This window comes from Protopterus annectens, chromosome 4.part0 (genome assembly GCF_019279795.1).
Source record: "Protopterus annectens isolate FY-2018-M chromosome 4.part0, PAN1.0, whole genome shotgun sequence".
Taxonomy (NCBI): domain Eukaryota; kingdom Metazoa; phylum Chordata; order Ceratodontiformes; family Protopteridae; genus Protopterus; species Protopterus annectens.
This window is the reverse complement of record NC_056733.1, coordinates 1265000391-1265020955: the sequence shown is the minus strand read 5'-3', so window position 1 is coordinate 1265020955 and position 20565 is coordinate 1265000391. Positions and strand designations below refer to the sequence as shown.

General features: G+C 37.0%; 1 protein-coding gene across 1 annotated transcript in view; it reads left to right on the top strand.

The window, feature by feature from the left end:
* The first annotated feature begins 15200 nt into the window (after positions 1–15200).
* Positions 15201–20565, top strand: part of ARHGAP26 (Rho GTPase activating protein 26) — a 3815868-nt gene continuing 3810503 nt past the window's right edge. Inside the window, exon 1 of the mRNA XM_044069158.1 lies at positions 15201–15741. Coding sequence (XP_043925093.1) covers positions 15588–15741 — 154 coding nt within the window. The 5' untranslated portion in view covers positions 15201–15587. The remainder of the gene's footprint in view (positions 15742–20565) is intronic.

The following is a 20565-nucleotide window of genomic DNA, read 5'->3' as shown; positions in this document are numbered from 1 at the left end:
TCAGGAGGATGAAGGTAACTGTACTGAGAGTGCTGAGAATGAAGAAGAAATTGTATGTGGATATCGGATTTTGTAAAGTAAGTGTAAAGGATGCTAGGGAAAGAAATTTGATAAGTGCTAGGGTGAAGGTGAGAAAAGAAGATAAATATTTATTGGGACTTTTTGGGGCAGTTTGGGCCAAATTTATACAGAGAATATTCTTTGGTTGTTCGCACTGATATAGTGGACCTCTTTGGATGCATTACCTAGGGTGAAGGAATGGATGGATTTATTGAAGCTTTGTTAAAATATACATCAGCTTCTTCTTTGGAATTCATCATACTCACTAATTTTATGGAATTTGTGTTAAAAGGTAGTTTAATTTGCCAAGCCAAACAAAAACTCTGTACCCATGAACTACCACATAGGCAGCAGTCTGGGGACCCAGTGGACAGTAGTCTCTCCTTTGATAAACACATCACCACAGTAGTCAGGAAATCCTTCTACATGGCACACCTCATCACAAAAGGGTTCTCATCTACGAAAAAAGAGGTGACTGTTCCCCTCTACTCAGCATTCATTAGACCCATTATAGAGTACAATGCCCCTTTTGGAATGTACCTCACCAGACATCTGCAGCAGCTGGAAAGGCCACAGAAGTACCTCACAAAGAGGATTACTGGCCTCAAACAGATGCCCTACACTGACCATCTCAAAAAACTCCAGCTTTACTCCATAGCATATCGCCTACTCTGAGGTGATTTCTGCCTAACATATAAAGCTATGTCAAACCCAGAACTGTTGGACATGCTACACCTAAAGAAACCCCAATCCCTCTGAGCTAGAAGCTCTAGGGACCTAAACCTTGTCACCACAATAAACAGGACATGCTGGAGGGACAGATTCCTGTCCCAGAGACTTCCCATACTCTGGAACAAGCTATTCATCTATGTCACGCAAAGTTCCTCATAAGCACTCTAAGAAAAATCTTGATAAGTGGATGGGAAATAGGAAATACACCCCGGAGATCACTTCTGTGGCTCTGCTCGACAGGGGCACAGGAAAATAACTTTCTTGGGTGGCGTAAGCCAGGGAACCTTGTTGGCTAGGCTTACTTAGGCCCTTGGGCCGATAGCCTAGTACCTACCTATGAACCTATGATGGAGAGTTGTTCTGGTAGATGAAAGGTGTCACCATGGGTGTGATATGAGCAATCTACCCCCTGTAAAACAACCCAACCAACACTGATTTTGAAACCAGTTTGGTTCTGACACATCACCCTTTAAATAAGGAAATCAAAAACATTAGTTGAGCAAAGGATGACTCTGTATTCTGACAAGAACACTGGAAAAATGATAGGGGACAAACCCCCAATTGCTTACAAAAGAGGCACCAATCTGAAGTGCTTATCTGAAAAACCATACTTTACCCCTCACAACAAAGGCATGAGAAAATGAGGCTTTAGTAACCAATGCCAATATATTTTGGTAGGTGATGAAGTGGAGTTAAGAGAACCACTTATTAAGATCAAGCTAAGAGATCTTTATAATGTCACTTCTATTGGTGTCGTATGCATTGCAATCTGACATATGTGGGGCATTTTATGTGGGCAAAATGGAGACAGCACTGAATAGGTGGCTCTATGAACATCTGCATGCTATCCACTCTGAAACTGAAAACAACACTCTACAAACACAGAAAGGTATACAGTACATCTAGCTCATTCTAGTTTTCAGTTCTAGAAAGGGTTGCTATGAATCTAAGGGGTGGGTCATGGAAGAAAATATTGGAGTCAATGGAGCTTAAGTGGCAACTATCTCTAAATGCTCAAGATTTTCCTGAGTTGAATACAAATGTGTTGAATATGAGTGTTTTAAAATTAAAAGCAATGGACCTTTAACCCAGGTTTGCTGGTCCATGAATTTTGTACAGCTTTGACAGAATATACACCTTTGCATTTACGTCAGTGGAGAAGATGGGATGTCATCCAGCTTCCCTAGATTTAAAAGGAAGGCCAATTTTCATCAAACATTGTTCTGAGGAAGTCCATGTTAATTTTAGTGGATGAAAGCACTCAACAATACTTCGGATTATTCTTGGCTTTGGACTAGTCTGTTCTCACAGTGGATTTTTGCGGACTTAACAGGAATTCTAATAATTTCTGGCCTTGGACTTTTTTCATTTTGAAAAGGGTTTAATTTGACCACCAGGGTAATTCTGAATTGACTGTGTGGATTTTATCTTTTCTTGTTGGTCAACTTCCTTTGTCACTTTCACAAATATTTTCTGATCCCTTTTTGAGAGGTTTTCAACAGGCATTTTTACTATGAATTTATAAACCTTACTTGATTTTACTTGTTTCAGGTGTTCTCTGCAGTTTTGGCCTTTAAGGTTCTTTAAATTCAGGTACTTTAAATATTTCACCAAAGATTAAAAATAAATGCAAGGTGTAATTTTATATTATTTCATTTAATGAAAAAGTGAAGATTCCTATTCTGAGGGTCAAGGAATAGTTGTACATAAACTCAGCAAAACATGCAATTGGGGAGAGAATAAAAAATAAGAAAACAAAATTTTAAAATACTTCCCTTACAGTTAAAAAAAAGGAAATGTAATACTTTTAGAATGCTTTCAGTAAACATTAACAACATTATTAACATAATAAAAAGGATAGGGATACTGGAATAGTGTGCTAAATGTAATACAGATATTATTCTTATAGAGGATGCAACATTTCTGACATGTGACAAGAGTCTGCAAACATAACAACTGTAAGGTAGAAAAATAATATGGAAATTAGGAAGTGAATGTTGTTTTGACGTGGGTGTGCTGTGTAAAAAAACTGTAAAAACATTAGATGTAACGTTTGTAACAATGGGAAGTTAACAGTTGTGGATGTTAGGAGGACAGAATATGTTTAAAGAATTATAACATTACACGTGTATACAAATAACAAGGAAAAAGTGAATCTGTTCACCAAATATTAGATTATGTGGTTGTTAGCATGAAAATTATTACTGCAGGGGAATTTAATTGTGATTTAAGGGGAAAATGAAAAAAGAAAGTGAAAGATATCAAAAACAAATACAAGAAGTAATGAAATGTGGTAAGTTAACTGTGGAAAATAAAAGTCAATGGACTTATACACAAGGAGTAATTAGGTCTGGAATTGATTATTTTGTACCTTTGCAAGGTTTTGATGTAGTAGATGGTGATACTGTAGACAGTTTTTTCATATAATTTAGCTACATGGATGTAGGTGATGGAATAAAGGGATTAAAAAGAATAAATGAGAAATTATGGGATGAATTTGGAGAGTAGGAAACACTGCATTTATGGTGAAATTGTACAACCATGAGGGACTTTTATAAAATTGGTGTGAATGGTGGAGTGAATTAAAAAAGTATAACAAGTGTTTTTGTTTCAATGGCAGAATGATGTAAGAAAGGAAGAGAAAGTGAAGTATGGAAAGACATATGGAAATGTATTGGACAAGTTAGAGATAAATACAATAGAGTATTATGATATGGAAAATAAAAATATATAAAAAGTTAAAAAAAAATTTAAGACAGCACTGTTTAAACAGACATGCTAGTTGCAAGGGAGAAGGTGGGAGTGTCTGCATATTTGGGTAAAATAATAAAGAAGGACAGTATAATGAAAGAAATGATAAATGTAAAAGGGGAAGTAAAAAAGGAACAAGTTAAAATTATAAGTACTGTAGTACAGCATGTAGAAAACATGCATTTAAAAAGAAAGAAAATAAGAGAGAATGGAAAGTAAAAAAACAATCAGGAATGAGTTAAGGAAGAATTTGAAAAATAAATCACTATTAGTGAATTAAAGTACTTAGAAAAGAAAATAATGATTTGGTATTAGATCCAGATGGCATAGAGTATGAAATGTACAAGAAATTAAGGGAATGGTAGACAGAATGTTTTGTAAATATTTTGAATAAATGGTTAAAAGAATTGCTTGCTTATGAGGAGTTATGCAGTGGGATACTAAAATGTATATTGAAGAAAAACTAAAAGAATGAAGTAACAATGGGAGACCTGTCACATTAAATAATACAGATTATAATTTTTATGAGAATAATTTTTATGAGAATGGAAGGAAAGATGAATGACATTATGTAAGAAAGTATATATGGTATAAAAAGTAAGGGATGCAACAAGTTATTAGTGGTGGTTCAAGAAATTGTGGATGTCGTTATAAGTAAAAGGGAAAATATGAAACTTATGATAGGTGATATTAGTAAGGCATATGATACAGAAGGATATGATGCTTTCTGGGATGATATGGAATAGTTTGGAACAGGTAATAGAATTAGGAGAGTGTTTATGTCAGTATATCAAAATTATAGAGTGAGAGTGTTAGTGGATGGATGCTGAGTACAGAAATATGCATGAATTGTGATATAAGACAAGGATGTCCCATGAGTGGTATATTGTTTACTTTAGTAATGAATGCAATAGTAAAGGTGAAGCAGCTTATAAAATGAAAGATGTGAAATATGTGATGCAAAATGAAGTGGTGTTTCTAGTAGTTCTGACATATGCATATGATACAGTTGTGGTTGCTAAAAATAATAAATGAATGAGGGAAGTGTTGGTTTGTCTGAATGGATGTTTCAAGGAAATGGGAATGACCTTGAATAAAGATAAAAGTATGGGTGGTGTTTTGATAACTGGTAGGGTGTATTTTTCAATGAAAGAAATACTTTTTATGGATAAAAATTTCGGGAAAATGACTTAGGCATGAGGCAATGGGAGGGTTTGATAAAAAATAAAAGAAATAAGTCTTATGTGGATGATTTATATTTTGGCATTCAAGAAAAGGGTTTATCTAATGAATTATGTTTGATCCCAGAAAATACGGAAAAGAAATTGTGCAATTAGTGTTTTCTTTCATATGGGGTTCAAGATTAAATCCAGTGAAAAGAGGTGTGTTGTACATAAGTGAAGTTGAAAGGGGGTTTGGATGATTAAATTCAGTTGTTTAATCTGCTTCTTTAAACTTGCATAGAGTATTAAAGTGGGTAAATGAAGAGAATGAGAAATTAAGAATAGAATGTTTTAAAAACAAGCACAAAAAATGGGGAGATTATGAGAACAAGAAAAATAAACTTTATATTAATGAACAAATTAAAAATTATTAAAAAAACACTAACATGGAAAATGAAAACTGATGATATAGACAAGAGTATAAGAATTTGTTATAATAATGTGATGAAACAATATTATGTAAATCCATTGGAATATTTACCAGAAGAAGTGATAAAAGTCATTAAAGTACAAAAGAAGTAGTATACTAAGATTGTAGATTCTCAGGATTTCCTGTGGAGACTGGTAATATGTAAGTTTGCAATAAAGGAGAAGATCTATATTAAAAGAAAGCTGAAAGAGTATGTTTATTTTGTAGGGAGGAAGAGACAACAGAGACTGTTTTTTTTTTTAATGCAAGAGTGGTAAACTCTACAAAAAGAATTTTTGAGAGTATTAATGACAAGCAATATATATATATATATATATATATATATATATATATATATATATAGATATATATATATAGATAGATAGATATGTGTGTGTGCATGTATGATTATATATATTATAAAAACAAGAATAAAGAATAAGTAAGAATGGCAGATAAGAATTTGTTTTATGTAATATGGGTTATTTGTAATGAAAGACTGAATGAAAATTTGTTTAACTGGCAACTGAGTTTGGCTGACATATTGCAAAAAATTAGATTGTGATTGTGGAAAAAAATTGAATGTGTAGATATGCAAGTATGCAAATAATGCTTTGTTTATAGTGTGTTAATTAAAGGACTCCTATTCTTTTTTAAGAGGTACTGTGGGATCTTTTACATTTACTAGAGCTACCACCAATGTCAGTTTAACATTTCCACCTGGAGGAGTGCAGTTCCCCCCTTATGCTGTACTGAAGTGGAAGTGTCACTAATCAATCTACCTGGTATAGGAATAGAACCCATAGCCTTATGCATCAAAGGCGAGCACGCTACTTGTTGCACTACTTATACTGTACTAGTGCAAAAACTGCTTTACCATATAAAATGCAGGTTTATATAAATATTTTAAACAAACACTCTTAAAAACAAAAAAATGTTTTATTTACTGTTACTTTTTTCTTTTAGTTTCCTTCTAAACATTAATGATGTAAAGTGGGGTATATGCTTTACAGTCCACCCACAAGATTAACAAAGTCAACAAAAGCCAATCTTTCTCAGCCACTTTTTCTTGCAAAGCCATATTTCACAAACAGGATTGAAGCTTTACAATCTCACATTTATAATTTTAGTGTTGTTGGTTTTCTTCCTGTTCATCTGAATTTCCCAGAACTAGACTATGATTCAAGTCCAAGGTAGTCCTGATTCTTCTAGTCAACTCCTGTGCTTTTATCTGTCTCTCAAGTATTTTCCTGTAGAACACTGGAAAATATTACACTGGCAAAGCTTCCCTATGAGCTTTATTGTCAGAAGAATGAGCAGCTTCTGTTTGGTGGCTTACTTTTTATTAGATAAACCATTGTATTTTCTCCTTAGCCTGTTTTGTATCTAAAAATGACTTTGATCCTTCAGGTAAAAAATATTCTGAAGACAGCTGGATAGAGCAGCTTGAATCTCACACTGGCCTCTCAACACTCCCTGATTACTGGGATGAATTTGTTTTTTTATGCCTGGTGTACAGTGCATAATAATTTTCCACAAACACTCTGCTGTCTCAAATTTTTAACACTTTCCTCTTCTGCCACAGTTTTGTCAATATCAGCTCTTTTTGCTGGTACGATTGCATCTTTACTAATACCATTGCATCTTTACTAATGCCACTCTTGACTGATTTCTCGTGGCCAGATTTGAAGCATGCACTTAATATGCTCTTTCAATTAACAAATCCTGCTGTGGAATACCAGGCCAGCTGCTTATCTGTGCTTTCATAAAATAAATACAGTCTATTCCTTCCAGTTTCTCTGATAAAGCAGAAATTCTCAGGATTTTTATGCATGCTCTATCTTCTAACTCTACCATTTTTGAAACAGCTCTTTTGGGCAAGTTTCATACTCAGACAGCCTTTTCTTCATTTTACCCTCAGATTTTTGGTGTTTTATCAGTTCATCTGAATAGCTAGTTAAAGCTTCTTCAATTTTTCTAGCCTTTCGTTATTTGGTTTGATACACTTCTTCCATGTCTCATTTATTTTAATCACTTTTGAAACAGGAAAGAGTATTTATCAAAAATGTTGCATGAAAAGCATGCAAAGGACTGACCACTTAAAGACTTGGACTCTCAGTGTACATTTTGAGATAAGATGGAGGGAGATCCCAAGTGGATTATAGGTATAACAACCAAACTGATTGCTCATGTTTAACTTTGCATTGAAAGAACAGGCACTGACATCACATACTAAAAACAGACCGCATGCACAATCGCAGGAAGTCAAATGGGTATCCACAATACAATTTCCTGTCGGCAACTCTAATCAGCAACAAAATAATGTAATACTGTTTTTTATAACCGCATACATAGAAATGTACCAGAAAAAAACATAGCCTTAATACAAATGACAACCAGCTACCAAAAGCATGTGGGACTCTCAAGACACCTTTTTTCTAATAAAAATAACAACAACAATGGCTCAAACACTATTACACCAGCCTAGTGGCCAGGTCACAGACCTTAACCCGGAAATGGAATGTGACTGAGCTGCAAGTTTGGTGTAATAAAGTATTTAAACCATTGCTATCATGATTATTATTTTTATTCAACTGTAATATATTTGATTTTTCTCCATACTAGTGAATGCTTCTAAAATAAAAAAGTACTTTTCTATCTCTACCATGGCACATAAGTGAGGATCACGACAGTGTTTTACTCTCTTCTGGCCAGAGCTTGGCCCCCTTGGGCTTCAACACTGGGACATGTCCTTGCCAGTCAACTCTTTTTATACCCAGACCCCTGCCATATATGTCTTAATTATAGAATGGAGTGGGTCAGCTAGTCTTTGTTAGTAGAAATCCAGACACTTAAATGGATAATGAAGCATACCAGTGGAAATAAATTTTGTGACAACTGCTGGAATGGTTGTATCAATAACTTCTACTGCTCACTCAAAACCTACAACGTAAGAAAAAACAATATACAAGGTGATCAAACTAGGTAACTTCTCGAAAGGAGAAAACTGTTTCTTTTCTTACTATGATAATAGTCATAAGTGATCTCACTTATGCATAAGAACTTTCAATTAGAAAAGACTTGCATACTTATATTTTTAACAAATTTTAATGTTTATCTAAAATGGGAACCTTTATAAATAAAGACATGTGCAGTCATTTATTACTTGCACTTAATACCAGCAGACAAGTGGGTCTGGTGGCAGAAGGGTACACAACAATGATTAAAAAAAGAGGGACACATACAAGAATCAACAAAACGTACTGGTGTACGTGCCATAGCTCATGACAAAAGGGTACACACAATGATGGGATTTCGGAATCATGCTGATTTTGAGCAAGCGAATCCCACCATAATATATACCTTTACATACCTCAACATTTTTCTCATAAAATATATATTTTGCCCAGTCTCTAATAAAATTTCAGATTTTTCTGGTAAATCACTGAATATTAAGGTAAGCCCACTATGCTAGACATTAGCGATTCATATTTATTGGTCAGAAAATTTACACTGATGCAAAATCTGTTGTTCTATTAAATTTTAAGTGCATTACATACAAGATCTAGCTGTATTCAACTGGACGTATAAGAGAATTTAAGTACCTTTTATCTGCACATTTTTCAAATAATACAGCATTTAAATTGATTTATTTGTTTCAACCATTTCACAAAAATCCAAATCTGAAAATTGGTAACCAGCTGATAGACCTTAAGAAATTCCCACTTATAATTAATTTAACCCTACTTGATTTATATCCTTTTTTAGGTATCCCGATTCACAATATTTTAGAAGAGTTGAATCTCCCCAAATCGTATCTAATTATAATAAGACAATTAAAAGACCTATCAATAAGTTACCTTAGTAAAGGGAATGACATAATTAAAGAAGAAGATTTAAACATGTGTCTGAACTTATGGCAAACCCTTACACAGGAATGTAAATATATAACTGCAGCATATGGTTTGATTAAAGAAATAAAATATAATAATCAAATATTAATTTCCAAATACTGGAGAGGGAAATTGTTGACAATTGAAGAAAGTAAAATACTAAAAGCAATTCACTTAACCATAAAATCTGTGTCCCTTCAGAAGCTATTATTTACCCAATTGATGATATTTAATAACGCGTATTATGCTGCCTCACTCTACACAAATTTAACTCAAAGAACTCACCAAAATGCCCATATTGTATAGATCAAACAGCCGACCTCCTACATATGTTTTGGAGTTGTAAATGTATTTTCAAACTCTGGAATTCCTTGAAACTTCAACTACAAAAATCCGATATCAACATTCGACACTCTCCTGGGAATTTACGATTTTACATATTCCACCACCCAACTTGCACAGAACCCAAAGAATTATACTAGTCAATATTTTTTGTTGATGAAGTTATATATAGCTTCCAATTGGTTGAACCCTTTACAGACATCATGGCAAAATTTCAAGATAGTAGCCACCAAACATATTCTAGCACATAAATTTCTAATTAGTGATCATAAGAAAAATGTAAACAATACAAAAATATGGGAACAAATCTTTAACATTGTATTAGCTTAAAGTTCCATTCCACTATTCGCTGGGAAAAACTGAATAACTGTTGAATTTTATTGAGATAAGTCTTATATGGTTACTAGTTCTTTTTTCTTCATTATTTTTTTTTTTAGAAGTGTATAGGTATGTATAATGATTCTATGTAACTGTTGGAAGCATTCATGTACATATTGTAAGTAGTTGGTAGTACTGTATTAGTTGTTTGGAAAAAATAAAATAAAGAATTATTATTGAAAAAAAATTGATTTATTTGTGTTACATTGAATATTAACTGAACTAGAAGTTTTTACTCTGTTTTGTCAGTTAGTTCCCCACCCTCCCTCCCTCCCTGTTTCTGTTTTGGTGTTAATCTTGGTGGCTTTGAAACTGCCCGCCCCTCTTGTAAGTTTGTGTTTGGATACTCCTTCTGGGCCCATCTCATTTGCTCACTCAACTGAGTGCAGTGAGATCATATTCTGATTTCAGGCACTCCCTACTGTGTACAAAGAGAGCATCTGGTAAAAAAAAAATGTTTAAGCTTGTTTCCTGCCTTTCCTGTAAGTGGTCTAGACTGTAGGCTTTTGAGGCCCCAATCCTTTCTGTTTTGGAGGGAAGCCTTCTAGCATAATTTTGTTTCTTAGAACTAGCCAGTTTTCCAGTTTCAGCACTCAAATCTGTTTCTTTGAACTCATCACTTGTTCAGAACTCGTAACCACTAAATAAGTTGCAAATTACTACAGCACTCAACTTTCTTCACTTGTCTAGAGGAAAGCAGTTTTTAGTACTTAATAAATAAGCACCTATCCAGGCATGTCTAAGGGTCAGCTCCCGGTGATTTCTCCTGTCTACCTGATTAATCTGGGCATCTTGGGGCAATGCAGCAATTGCCTCATGTACACAGACAACCCTCTCCTCCTACCACCCAACACTACAACTTGTGAGAGATGCACTTATATTGCCAAACTGGAAGCAAAGCACTCTTCACCCAAGACTTGACTAGATAGTCAAGAGGAGAAGGTAAACACTTGCATCACACCACACTCATCACATAGTCCCTCAAAACCTACACCACCAAAACACACACCTACATTTGTGGAGGCTCTCAATAAAAACTGCCCAAGCATCAGGGACCTCCAAAGCAGAAATGCAAGCAAACTCCACCCCCCAACACAACCCAAATGACACATAGCCCACAAACTCAGTGTGCCACTCAACTACAGCCCATAAGGCATAACAACGTACCCAACACTCTAGTCATAGGTGACTCTATAGTCAGGCACACTGATGTTCCACTCAACAGGCTAAACAAGGAGAAAGTTACTGTCAGCTGCCTGTCAGGTGCCAGGATCTGCCACATAATGAACGCACTCAGGTCATTCCTGAACAAGTACAAATATGACACTATCATTGTCCATGTTGGTGTGACTGACCTCTCTCCGATTTTGTAGCCCGGGCAGGTCTGACCCTGGCCCCGAGTAGCATCCTGCCATCACACAGAGTGATGCCACAGTACAAGGACAAAATGATTGACCAACAACTGGCTAAGCTTCTGGTGTCATTCTAAGGGGATCCAGTATTTGTCTGCCTGGGACAACATGATTTTACAGACCACAATGCTTTTCCAGAGATGGCTTGCACCTGTCGCCCTTGGGATTCCAGATACTGGCTAAGGCTCTTGCTACTCCTACAGTGCCTTTTTTAGGCAAGGTTCAAATGACAAATTTGCCACCGTAACAGGTACAAGCAAGCAAAATCTGAGGGTAATGCTACTCAATGCTAGAAGTCTAAACCTCAAAATGCACTCACTCGAGGCACTTCTTAAAATGGAGAACACTGAATCTGTGCAGTGACAGAGACCTGGTTCAAAGCTCCAAAGCACCCCTGCATTACCAGGCTATAATTCATACCACACCTTTCGGCCACCTAACCCAGAACGAAGCACTAAAGGTGGAGGCGTATCCATATTCATTAAGGATATCCACACCTCCAGGCTAGTTGAACAGCATAATGCATCTGAGATTATAAAAGTGCAACTAACTCTGGGAAAGACCGCAATCCAAATTGTAGCTTGCTACAGACCCCCCCCCCCACCATGCCCCAGGATTCCCACTCCTTATTTCTTGATACACTGGAAAGTATTAGGGTACATCCTAACACCCTAATAATGAGCGATTTCAACTACCCCACCATTAACTGTGAAAACTACTCATGTACCAACTCTTTTGCTCAACGTTTTCTGGAATTCATAAATTCCAACGCCTTGGATCAACTTATTCACACCCCCACCAGGGGCAGCAATATCCTAGACCTGGTCATTACCAACATGGGCAACCGGTGTTCCACACCAGAGGTCAATTCCTCGTTGGTCAGATCCGACCACAAGCTAATCACCCTAAACATCCACATCCCACCCCCAATCAGGGAAACCACCGTAAAAAAACTTCTCTAAAGCCAACTTCACACTTCTTAAGACAGAAGTGGCAAACTTCATGACACCCATGCAGACGGACAATAGAGGTACGACTGCTGAATCCTACACAAATGCACTTTATAATCACTTACACGAGTGCATAGATCATACTATCCCTAACAGAACCAAGATGCTATCCTCCAAAAAAAGGAAGCCAATCTTTTGGTCCTCCGCCATAAACAAACTCTACAACAGAAGAAAGAAACTGTTGCAAAAAAGAGTAAAATCCCATGACTGGAAGAACGCCCTGGCCAACCTCAGTAAGAAGCTGAGATCCCTCATAAAATCCTCCAAAGCTAGTTACGAAAACAAAATTGCCACTGACTCTAAAGACAACCACAAAGCATTCTATAGCTATGTCAAGAATCTCAATGGCAACACTCAGATCTGCTCTGAGTTACAGCACAATGGTGCTAAATATACAGAACCAATTGATATTGCCAACATCCTGGCAGATAGGTTCAGTGCTAACTTTACCCCCCTCTCACCCCCTAGACGGCCCATCTCTATACCGGAAGAATGCAAAGTTCCTGTAATCACGGCTGCACAGGTAAAAAAACACACTCTCCAAAGCCAAGAACACAGCATCCATGGGACCTGACAATATCCCAGGCTGCGTTCTACACGAACTACAGAATGAACTGGCACCCTACCCAAGTACCATGTTCAGTCATAGCCTCACCTCAGGCTTTGTGCCCAGTGAATGGCACACCGTGACTGTTATCCCACTCCACAAAGGGGGAGCCACGACGGACCCCGGGAACTACCGCCCCGTTAGCCTGACAAGCCTGGTCTGCAAGACCATGGAACATATCATCATGGAACTCATAAACAAAGACATTGGTAATCTCCAAACTCTGGACCCTACCCAGTTCGGATTTGTAAAAGGCAGATCATGTCTCCTAAACCTGAATAACTTCTTTGAAGCAGTCACCAAAGCCATAGATGAGGGTAAGGTGGTTCACACAGCTTATCTAGATCTCACCAAGGCTTTCGACACCATCCCCCACTCTGGAATTATAGATAAGCTCGCTAAACTAGGTATAAATCCCTATGTCACAAGATGGGTTGCCAACTGGCTCACTGACAGAACCCACACTGTGAAAGTAGCAGACTTCAAATCTGACTTCAGACCAGTGACAAGTGGAGTACCACAGGGTTCAGTCCTGGGTCCTCTCCTGTTTGGTATCTACTTCTCTGAAGTACAGGCTAACACAGAAGGTCTTTGGCTAACAAAGTCTGAAGATGACTGCAAACTAGGAGCCATAATCGAAACTCCTAACGATATGGACATACTACAAAAGGGCCTCACTGAGACAGATGCCTGGTGTCAAAGCCATGGCCTGAAGCTCAATGCCAAAAAGTGTATCGTCATCCCCTTTGGTAAAAACTCTGTACCCATGAACTACCACATAGCTGGTAATCTACTTAACGCCAGAAATGTGATAAGAGACCCTGGGACACGGGTGGACAGTAGTCTCTCCCTTCTACGTGGCTCACCTCATCACAAAAGGTTTCTCATCCAGAAAAAAAAAAGAGGTCAATGTTCCCCTCTACTCATCACTCATTAGACCCACTATAGACTACAACGCTCCTTTTGGTATGTACCTCACAAGACATCTACAACTGGAAAGTCCACAGAAATACCTCACAAAGAGGATTACTGGCCTCAAACAGATGCTCTACGCAGACCGTCTCAAAAAACTCCAGCTTTACTCCGTCACATATCGTCTACTCAGAGGTGATCTCTGCCTAACATACAAAACTATGTCAAACCCAGAGCTGTTGGATATGCTCCACTTAAAGAAATCCCAATCCCTCCGAGCTACACGCTCTAGGGACCTAAACCTTGTCAGCACAATAAACAGAACATGCCGGAGGGATAGATTCCTGTCCCAGAGACTTCACATACTCTGGAACAGACTACCTATCTATGTATATGTGCAACAGAACTCCTCATTAGCACTCTTCAAGAAAAATCTTCATGATTGGATGGGAGATAGGAAATTCACCCCGGGGATCACTTCTATGGCTCTGCTTGACAGGGGCACAGGAAAATAATTTTCTTGGGTGGCGAAAGCCAGGGTACAATTTTGGCTAGGCTTATATAGGCCCTAGGGCAAATAGCCTAGTACCCTCCTATGAATTTTAACATTCCCCCTAATCTTAGGGTGTGTTACCCCATTATTTATTTCCCTTTGTCCAGAATTCTTGATCAAACAATTGGAACAAGATGTACACAAAACTGGGCTCAGCGTATAAGGGTATGCCTTACTACACCTTTGATTCTAATTGTATTACGGAGTTGCATACTAGTACTGCACAAGAAGGGCAAAATAGTTCACGGGAATCGGTCCAGTGACAACGGAAATTAATGCATAACCACGCTAACATTTAAAAGTTATCCCGTTTTAAATGACCGCGTAAACTTCTGTCACATTGGTACCGATCGAACAAGCTAACCTCGAAAACGGGATACGTTTTCTTGCACATACACCCGTCTCATCCAAAAAAATTAATAAATACAAATTCGTTCTTACAAAAGACTGCATCGAAAACTTTATCCTACGCTGGATACATGTATAGAAGAAATAAACTGGCAAAGTTCTTTAAAGCCACAGTTGACAATCGTCATGCCCACCTTCATGGTTTCCACTACTGCAAACCTGAAATACATAAACTTGTTTCTGGCAGATTACGAGGAAAAAAAAACTATCATACGTTATACATACAACTTTTGCACGATGCTCTTCTCTGTGTGTAAAGGAGTTAACATGCTAGCCTAAGAAAAACTTACAGTCTCTCAAAATTTCTTACGAACATTACTAACACAAAACTCAGCAAACCGGCTGCGCCTGTCTGAGACAAATTTCGCCCACCCTCCCATCAACCCAATTGACTGGGTACCCTGTCATACTTCCCTTCCAATATGACGTTTTATTTCTAAGGCTAGAGTCTTATTGGTCCTCCAAGCCATCACTCGGATGGGATTTTACTTCAGCTATGCGAGTCAATGTAGAAGTCTGGCAGTTTGTGTGTATACGTGCATGCGTGTTTGTGTGTGCGCGTGTATGTTATGCACATGTGTGAGTATGAGATACTGACTCTGTGGGACTGATGGGTAAAACTTGACCAAGACAAGTTGTTTGGGAGCGATAACTGCAAGAGTTCATAGTACTGTTTGTTGTTGGGCGGTTGACATGAACTGCAGTGCTAAGAGTGCAATAGGAGACTCTTACACTCAGTACATAGTAGTACCAGTAGCGCTCTACACTTAGGAGGACAGATGAAGACTGAGTGATCTGTGTATTTCTCTCCCGTAGGAGCTGCAAGGACGTAGGGGGTTCTTGTACATTTTAAAGGGATTTTACCAGTTTTTAAGCAACGTTTTTATTGTGGTCAGTATGGGACTGCCTGCTTTGGAATTTAGTGACTGCTATTTGGATGGCCCGCAATTCAGAGAGAGACTAAGGTCGCATGAAAATGAATTGGATAAAACCAACAAGTTCATTAAGGAGCTACTTAAGGACGGAAAGTCACTCATCATTGCGCTTAAAAGTAAGTGTACATGAAATTAAAGTGTTTGCCAATATGCTGGATACCGGCTATCGATGCAATTCTGCATCTAACTGTTCAGGAAGCATACATTTTGTTATTCAGATTTAAACATACTTTCTGTTTTTAGCCGCTAAATGTGATGTTTATTTCTTGTTGGGAGATTACTGAGATACATTTCAGGTAACTGTCATCCGCGTGCAGCTGTCACATCGAAAGTGAAATGTTATTTAAGAGTATTCATTGAAACGCTCGTGGAAAAATGGGGTGCTGTTGTGCATTTCTTCAACTTGCACTGTTCTACTCCCAAACGCTGATCGGGGAAGACTTGTAACCACTGGTGCACTTGCTGTCAGTTGAAAGAGTTGTGGATTGTCATATTGCGCCCTTTTTTCTTGTTTTGTTAAACATTTCTTCCTGTTAAAATTGAGAAGCAGCTTCCCAGGCTACTGATCCCCATACTAGGTTCTGTGGTTTTAATTCAGAAAAAAAGTGCATGCTATTGGGGACCTAAAAATAACAAAATAATTGTGTTAAAACATTTTAGTAAATGATATCTGGGTAATGTGTTCAGAGCCATGTTTTCACAGAAGTTCAGAATAAAATGTGTTATATACGGTTATAGCATTACATAACTGGCAAGGTTTGTCCCCTGCAGGTAATATGTCAGCATAACCATGGTACGAATCAATCTGCTCCTAAGCTTGTTTTCAGTAGTGTAATGAGAGAAGAACATAGTGCAGTTGGTACCCCCCACGCACACAAAAGTGTGCCCCCCCTTTTTCCTTAGTAGTCATAGTCTGGAAGTCAGTATGGGAACAGAACACCTTTAATTGTTTTTTATCAGTTCTGACCGTGCATTGTTTGCATCTGTGTGTGTGAGTGGGCATATGTGCTTGTCTTTTTTTCAGTAAGCTGTATCATTCCACTTTTTTGTTGCAGTCATTGTTTTTGTTTTAGGTTTTCTAATTTACTTCAGCCTCATAGTTGTTTCATAAACTTTGTGGATAACTGTGGCTGTTCACCAGTTAATATGAGTTAGATGAGACTCATAGCATGGATGGATGATGACGATGATAAATATTAAAATATGCCGTTAGATATTTAAAATATGCCCTTAGAAATGTATAGCTGTATCCTCTTGTCAGGTGTTTGGACTCATGTTCCACTACTGCTCAGGAGCGGCCTTAGGTCAACTGGCGCCCTAGGCAACACACTACACGGTCCCCCCATCTTGGTCTACCTACACCAAATAAATACTGGAAAAGCGCCCCTACCAGACCGGCGCCCGCCTTGTTGGCCTTTGCCTAAGGCCTATTATGCTACTGCAATGCAGTTAATGGGGGGATTATGCACTGCTGAGGTGCCATCCTTGGTGGTAAGTTTAGGTTCTCCTGTATAGAATGTCATCAGGTTATTGGAAACAACTGGGTTAGTGAAAAATATGTAAAATAAGTAAAAACAAATCTTTGAATTTTGTTTGTGAATATACGTTTAGTATTATTTATTCCTTAAATGGCAGCAATCAAATTGTGTTTCAGATGTTGATAAACTTCAGGACACATTTTCTTATAGAAACTGTAGCTTTTCACCAGTGGGTATTTTCTTTTTGGTCTTGGAGAACATTTGTTTTTGCTGTTGTAGAGTTTAGTGGGAATGGTTCTCTGGGATTTAATGCTTTTGGTCCTAAATTCTGTTTATCAAGAAAAAAACGCAAATATAAATTTGTAAGCAAAAACGGCACACACAGAGCTGGACAACAACTGATGAAAGCAGAGAAAGTTGAATAATGTCACCAGGTAGATTTAAAGCACAAAGGTTTATTCCACACAGGAGTCCACACTATATGCAGAAGCTTTCCTCCCTGTTCAGTCATGAACTTCTTCAAAGTGATTTCATTGATAAAATCCACTTCATTTAAATAGTTGAATGGCATACAATCAATCCTAAAACACGCCCCCTTATTTACATAACTAATGCAATATACTTGCATAAATAAATGTATTATAACTCATATATAAATACAATAACTAAATTATCTAAAACATATTATTTAATATAAAATATAAAACATATAAAATACTTATGTATAAAATTCATCTTTCCAGAGCTTTTAATTTTAAAAAACATGCTTTTAATTTAAAAAAAAACATTCAAGTGAAAAACTAACATTCAATCCTGGCCATTGTAGGGAGTTCATCCTTAATTGCCATAGGGCTTCTTGTTTTTCTAATATTAATGCCCATGGTCTTATATCTGATGTAATCACCTACAATATTCCAAATTTAAAAGTATGGTCAGGGTAATCCATATTATGCCTAGCCAAAGCATTTGTTTCTTTTTTGTTCCTTATATCTCTTACATGTTCATAAATTCTGCTCTTTAGTTTCCGCTCTGTTTTCCCTATGTAAAAACAGGGACATCTTGTGCAAACTGCGCAACACACTACTTTCTCTGTCGCACATGTACATCTACTGGTAACTTTCACTATATAATTATTAATATTAAATAAACTACCCTCATGAATATAACAGTAATTACAAGCACCACATTTTTTCATGTATCCATTTTGTGGCTTCACCTGTGCACATTCTAAAAATTTTTTTATAGTTCTACCCTTTTTATACAAGATGGTAGGAAATTCACCCACTATATGTCTGGTATCTCTGTTGTTGGTCAATACCACCCAATTTTTAAACAAGATGTCGGCAATGTTCGTACTACTTTTATTGAAAAGTGCAATAAATGCACTGTTAAATTTCCTCTCATCAGATATCTCTGAATTTTGATCTATTTCTTGAACCTGGGGTTGCATGTCAGCACTATTAACAACCTCCCTCTTATTCCAACGTATTTCTTCTTGTTGCTTTTGGCATAATAAAGGCTTAGTGTCCCCTCTCCCTTTTGTTTGCCACTTCTAACATCACATTGTTTATTAATGAATTAGGGTATCCCCTCTTCTGAAACATATCTTTGAGATGGTCACTCTCATCCAGAAAACTTTCAAATTCGGATACCATCCGTGCAGCCCTTACATATTGGCCTTTTAGCACGGTCTTCTTTTGTTTAAATGGGTGGGAGCTACTAAAATGTAAAAAGCTGTTTGAATAAATCTGAAATTTTTCGAAAACCAACTTAAACTCCTTAAATACCTTGTCTTTCATTAACTTCGCATCGTGGTAGGGTATTTCATCAACTCCAACCATGTGTGTGAATCTTAGAAAAGGGGTACACCCATTTAGGTATTCTAGAAACTCGGGTATAGTCTCCCCTGGCCCCTCCCAATACATAAAAATGTCATTCAAAAATCTCATATAACATGTACAATGGGATAAATAGTTTGAGTTAAATAAGTATTCTTTCTCCCATTGTAACATTACAATATTAGCATATGTCCCCCCACAAGCTGAATCCATTGAGACGCCCACTGCTTGCAAATAGTACTCCTTGTCAAACAAAATAAAGTTGTCATGCAAGACAATACTTAATAGATGTTTAAATTTGTTAATTTTTACCTGTGGTATATTCTTTTCTAAGAGATATTCACAAAACCATTCTACCCCTATGTTATGGGGTATAACAGTATAAAGGTCTTTTACGTCGATGGTAATAACCACCTTCAGTATATTCTAATAAATTTATTCTCTGTAGAAAATCCCATGAGTCTTTGCATACACTCTTCTCCTCAGATACAAAATTCTTTAGTTTAATATTCAAGTACTTTGCTATGGGTTGTATAATGGAACCACTGGCATCCACAATGGGTCTCATGGGGAGGTCATGCAAATCTTTATGTAGCTTAGGCAAACCAAACATGCAAGAGACTTTAGGGTGGGGTACTAACATGCAATTCAATTCTTCTATAATTTTTTAATCCCGAATAGGAGGGGAGGTGATATCGGGACCCTCACGGAAATCAAAGAAAGTGAATGGATAGTTCTTTTAAGAGCTGATAGGGGGTCAGGGCTGAATGAAAAAGCCTCTATAAAACCTAAGTTGAGACAACGTAGGAATGTGAGATGAAATCTGTATTATGTCATGCAAATGCATAAGCATATACATTATGTCTCTATATATTTTTACCTATATATCTTTATATATATTTTAAATGTCATTTATATAAGTTTTTGTTTAAATGTGTTTTTCTTCCTTCTCCCTTTAAGGCGTGATTGTTATTTGATAGGTTAATTGTTTTTATTTGCTATATATAATTGGATTTATGCTTATTTGATTTGGGAAGGATCTGAGGAAGCTACTACAGTGAAAGCGCTTATCCGATGTACATTCATTATATAATACATTTGTGGTGTTTTAAATACTTGGCGACATCTACAATTATTTGGGACTACTTCATTCTATTTTATTTTTACTTGCTTCACTCTATCCCATTACATTCTTCAGTAATTTGTTATTTGAACTGTTGGGATAGTAGCGTTTACCTGATTCAGCAGTGTTTTTTTACGTATTCATATTTATTCTTCTATAAAAGGGTTTATTTCATTTTTTATCTTCCTTAATGCACCATTAAATTCATTAAGTGATACCCTTTGTAGAAACAGCCTTCAGGTATGTTTTTCCTTTAAAAAAGATGACACCCCCCCCCCCCCCCACCCCGGTCTGGTTTCATGACCCTAATCGCCCTCTTACATTGAATAGACCTCAGTAAGTCATTCTCCTCACTAGACAAATTATGAGTTATATTCATAAGATTCAGGGTTCCTAAATGACGAAGATCTATTTCACAGAGATTTTCAAATAACTGTAGGGAGGGATGTGTTTGTAGGGGGTTGTAGGTACTAGATACATATATAGGATTTCTTGTGTAAC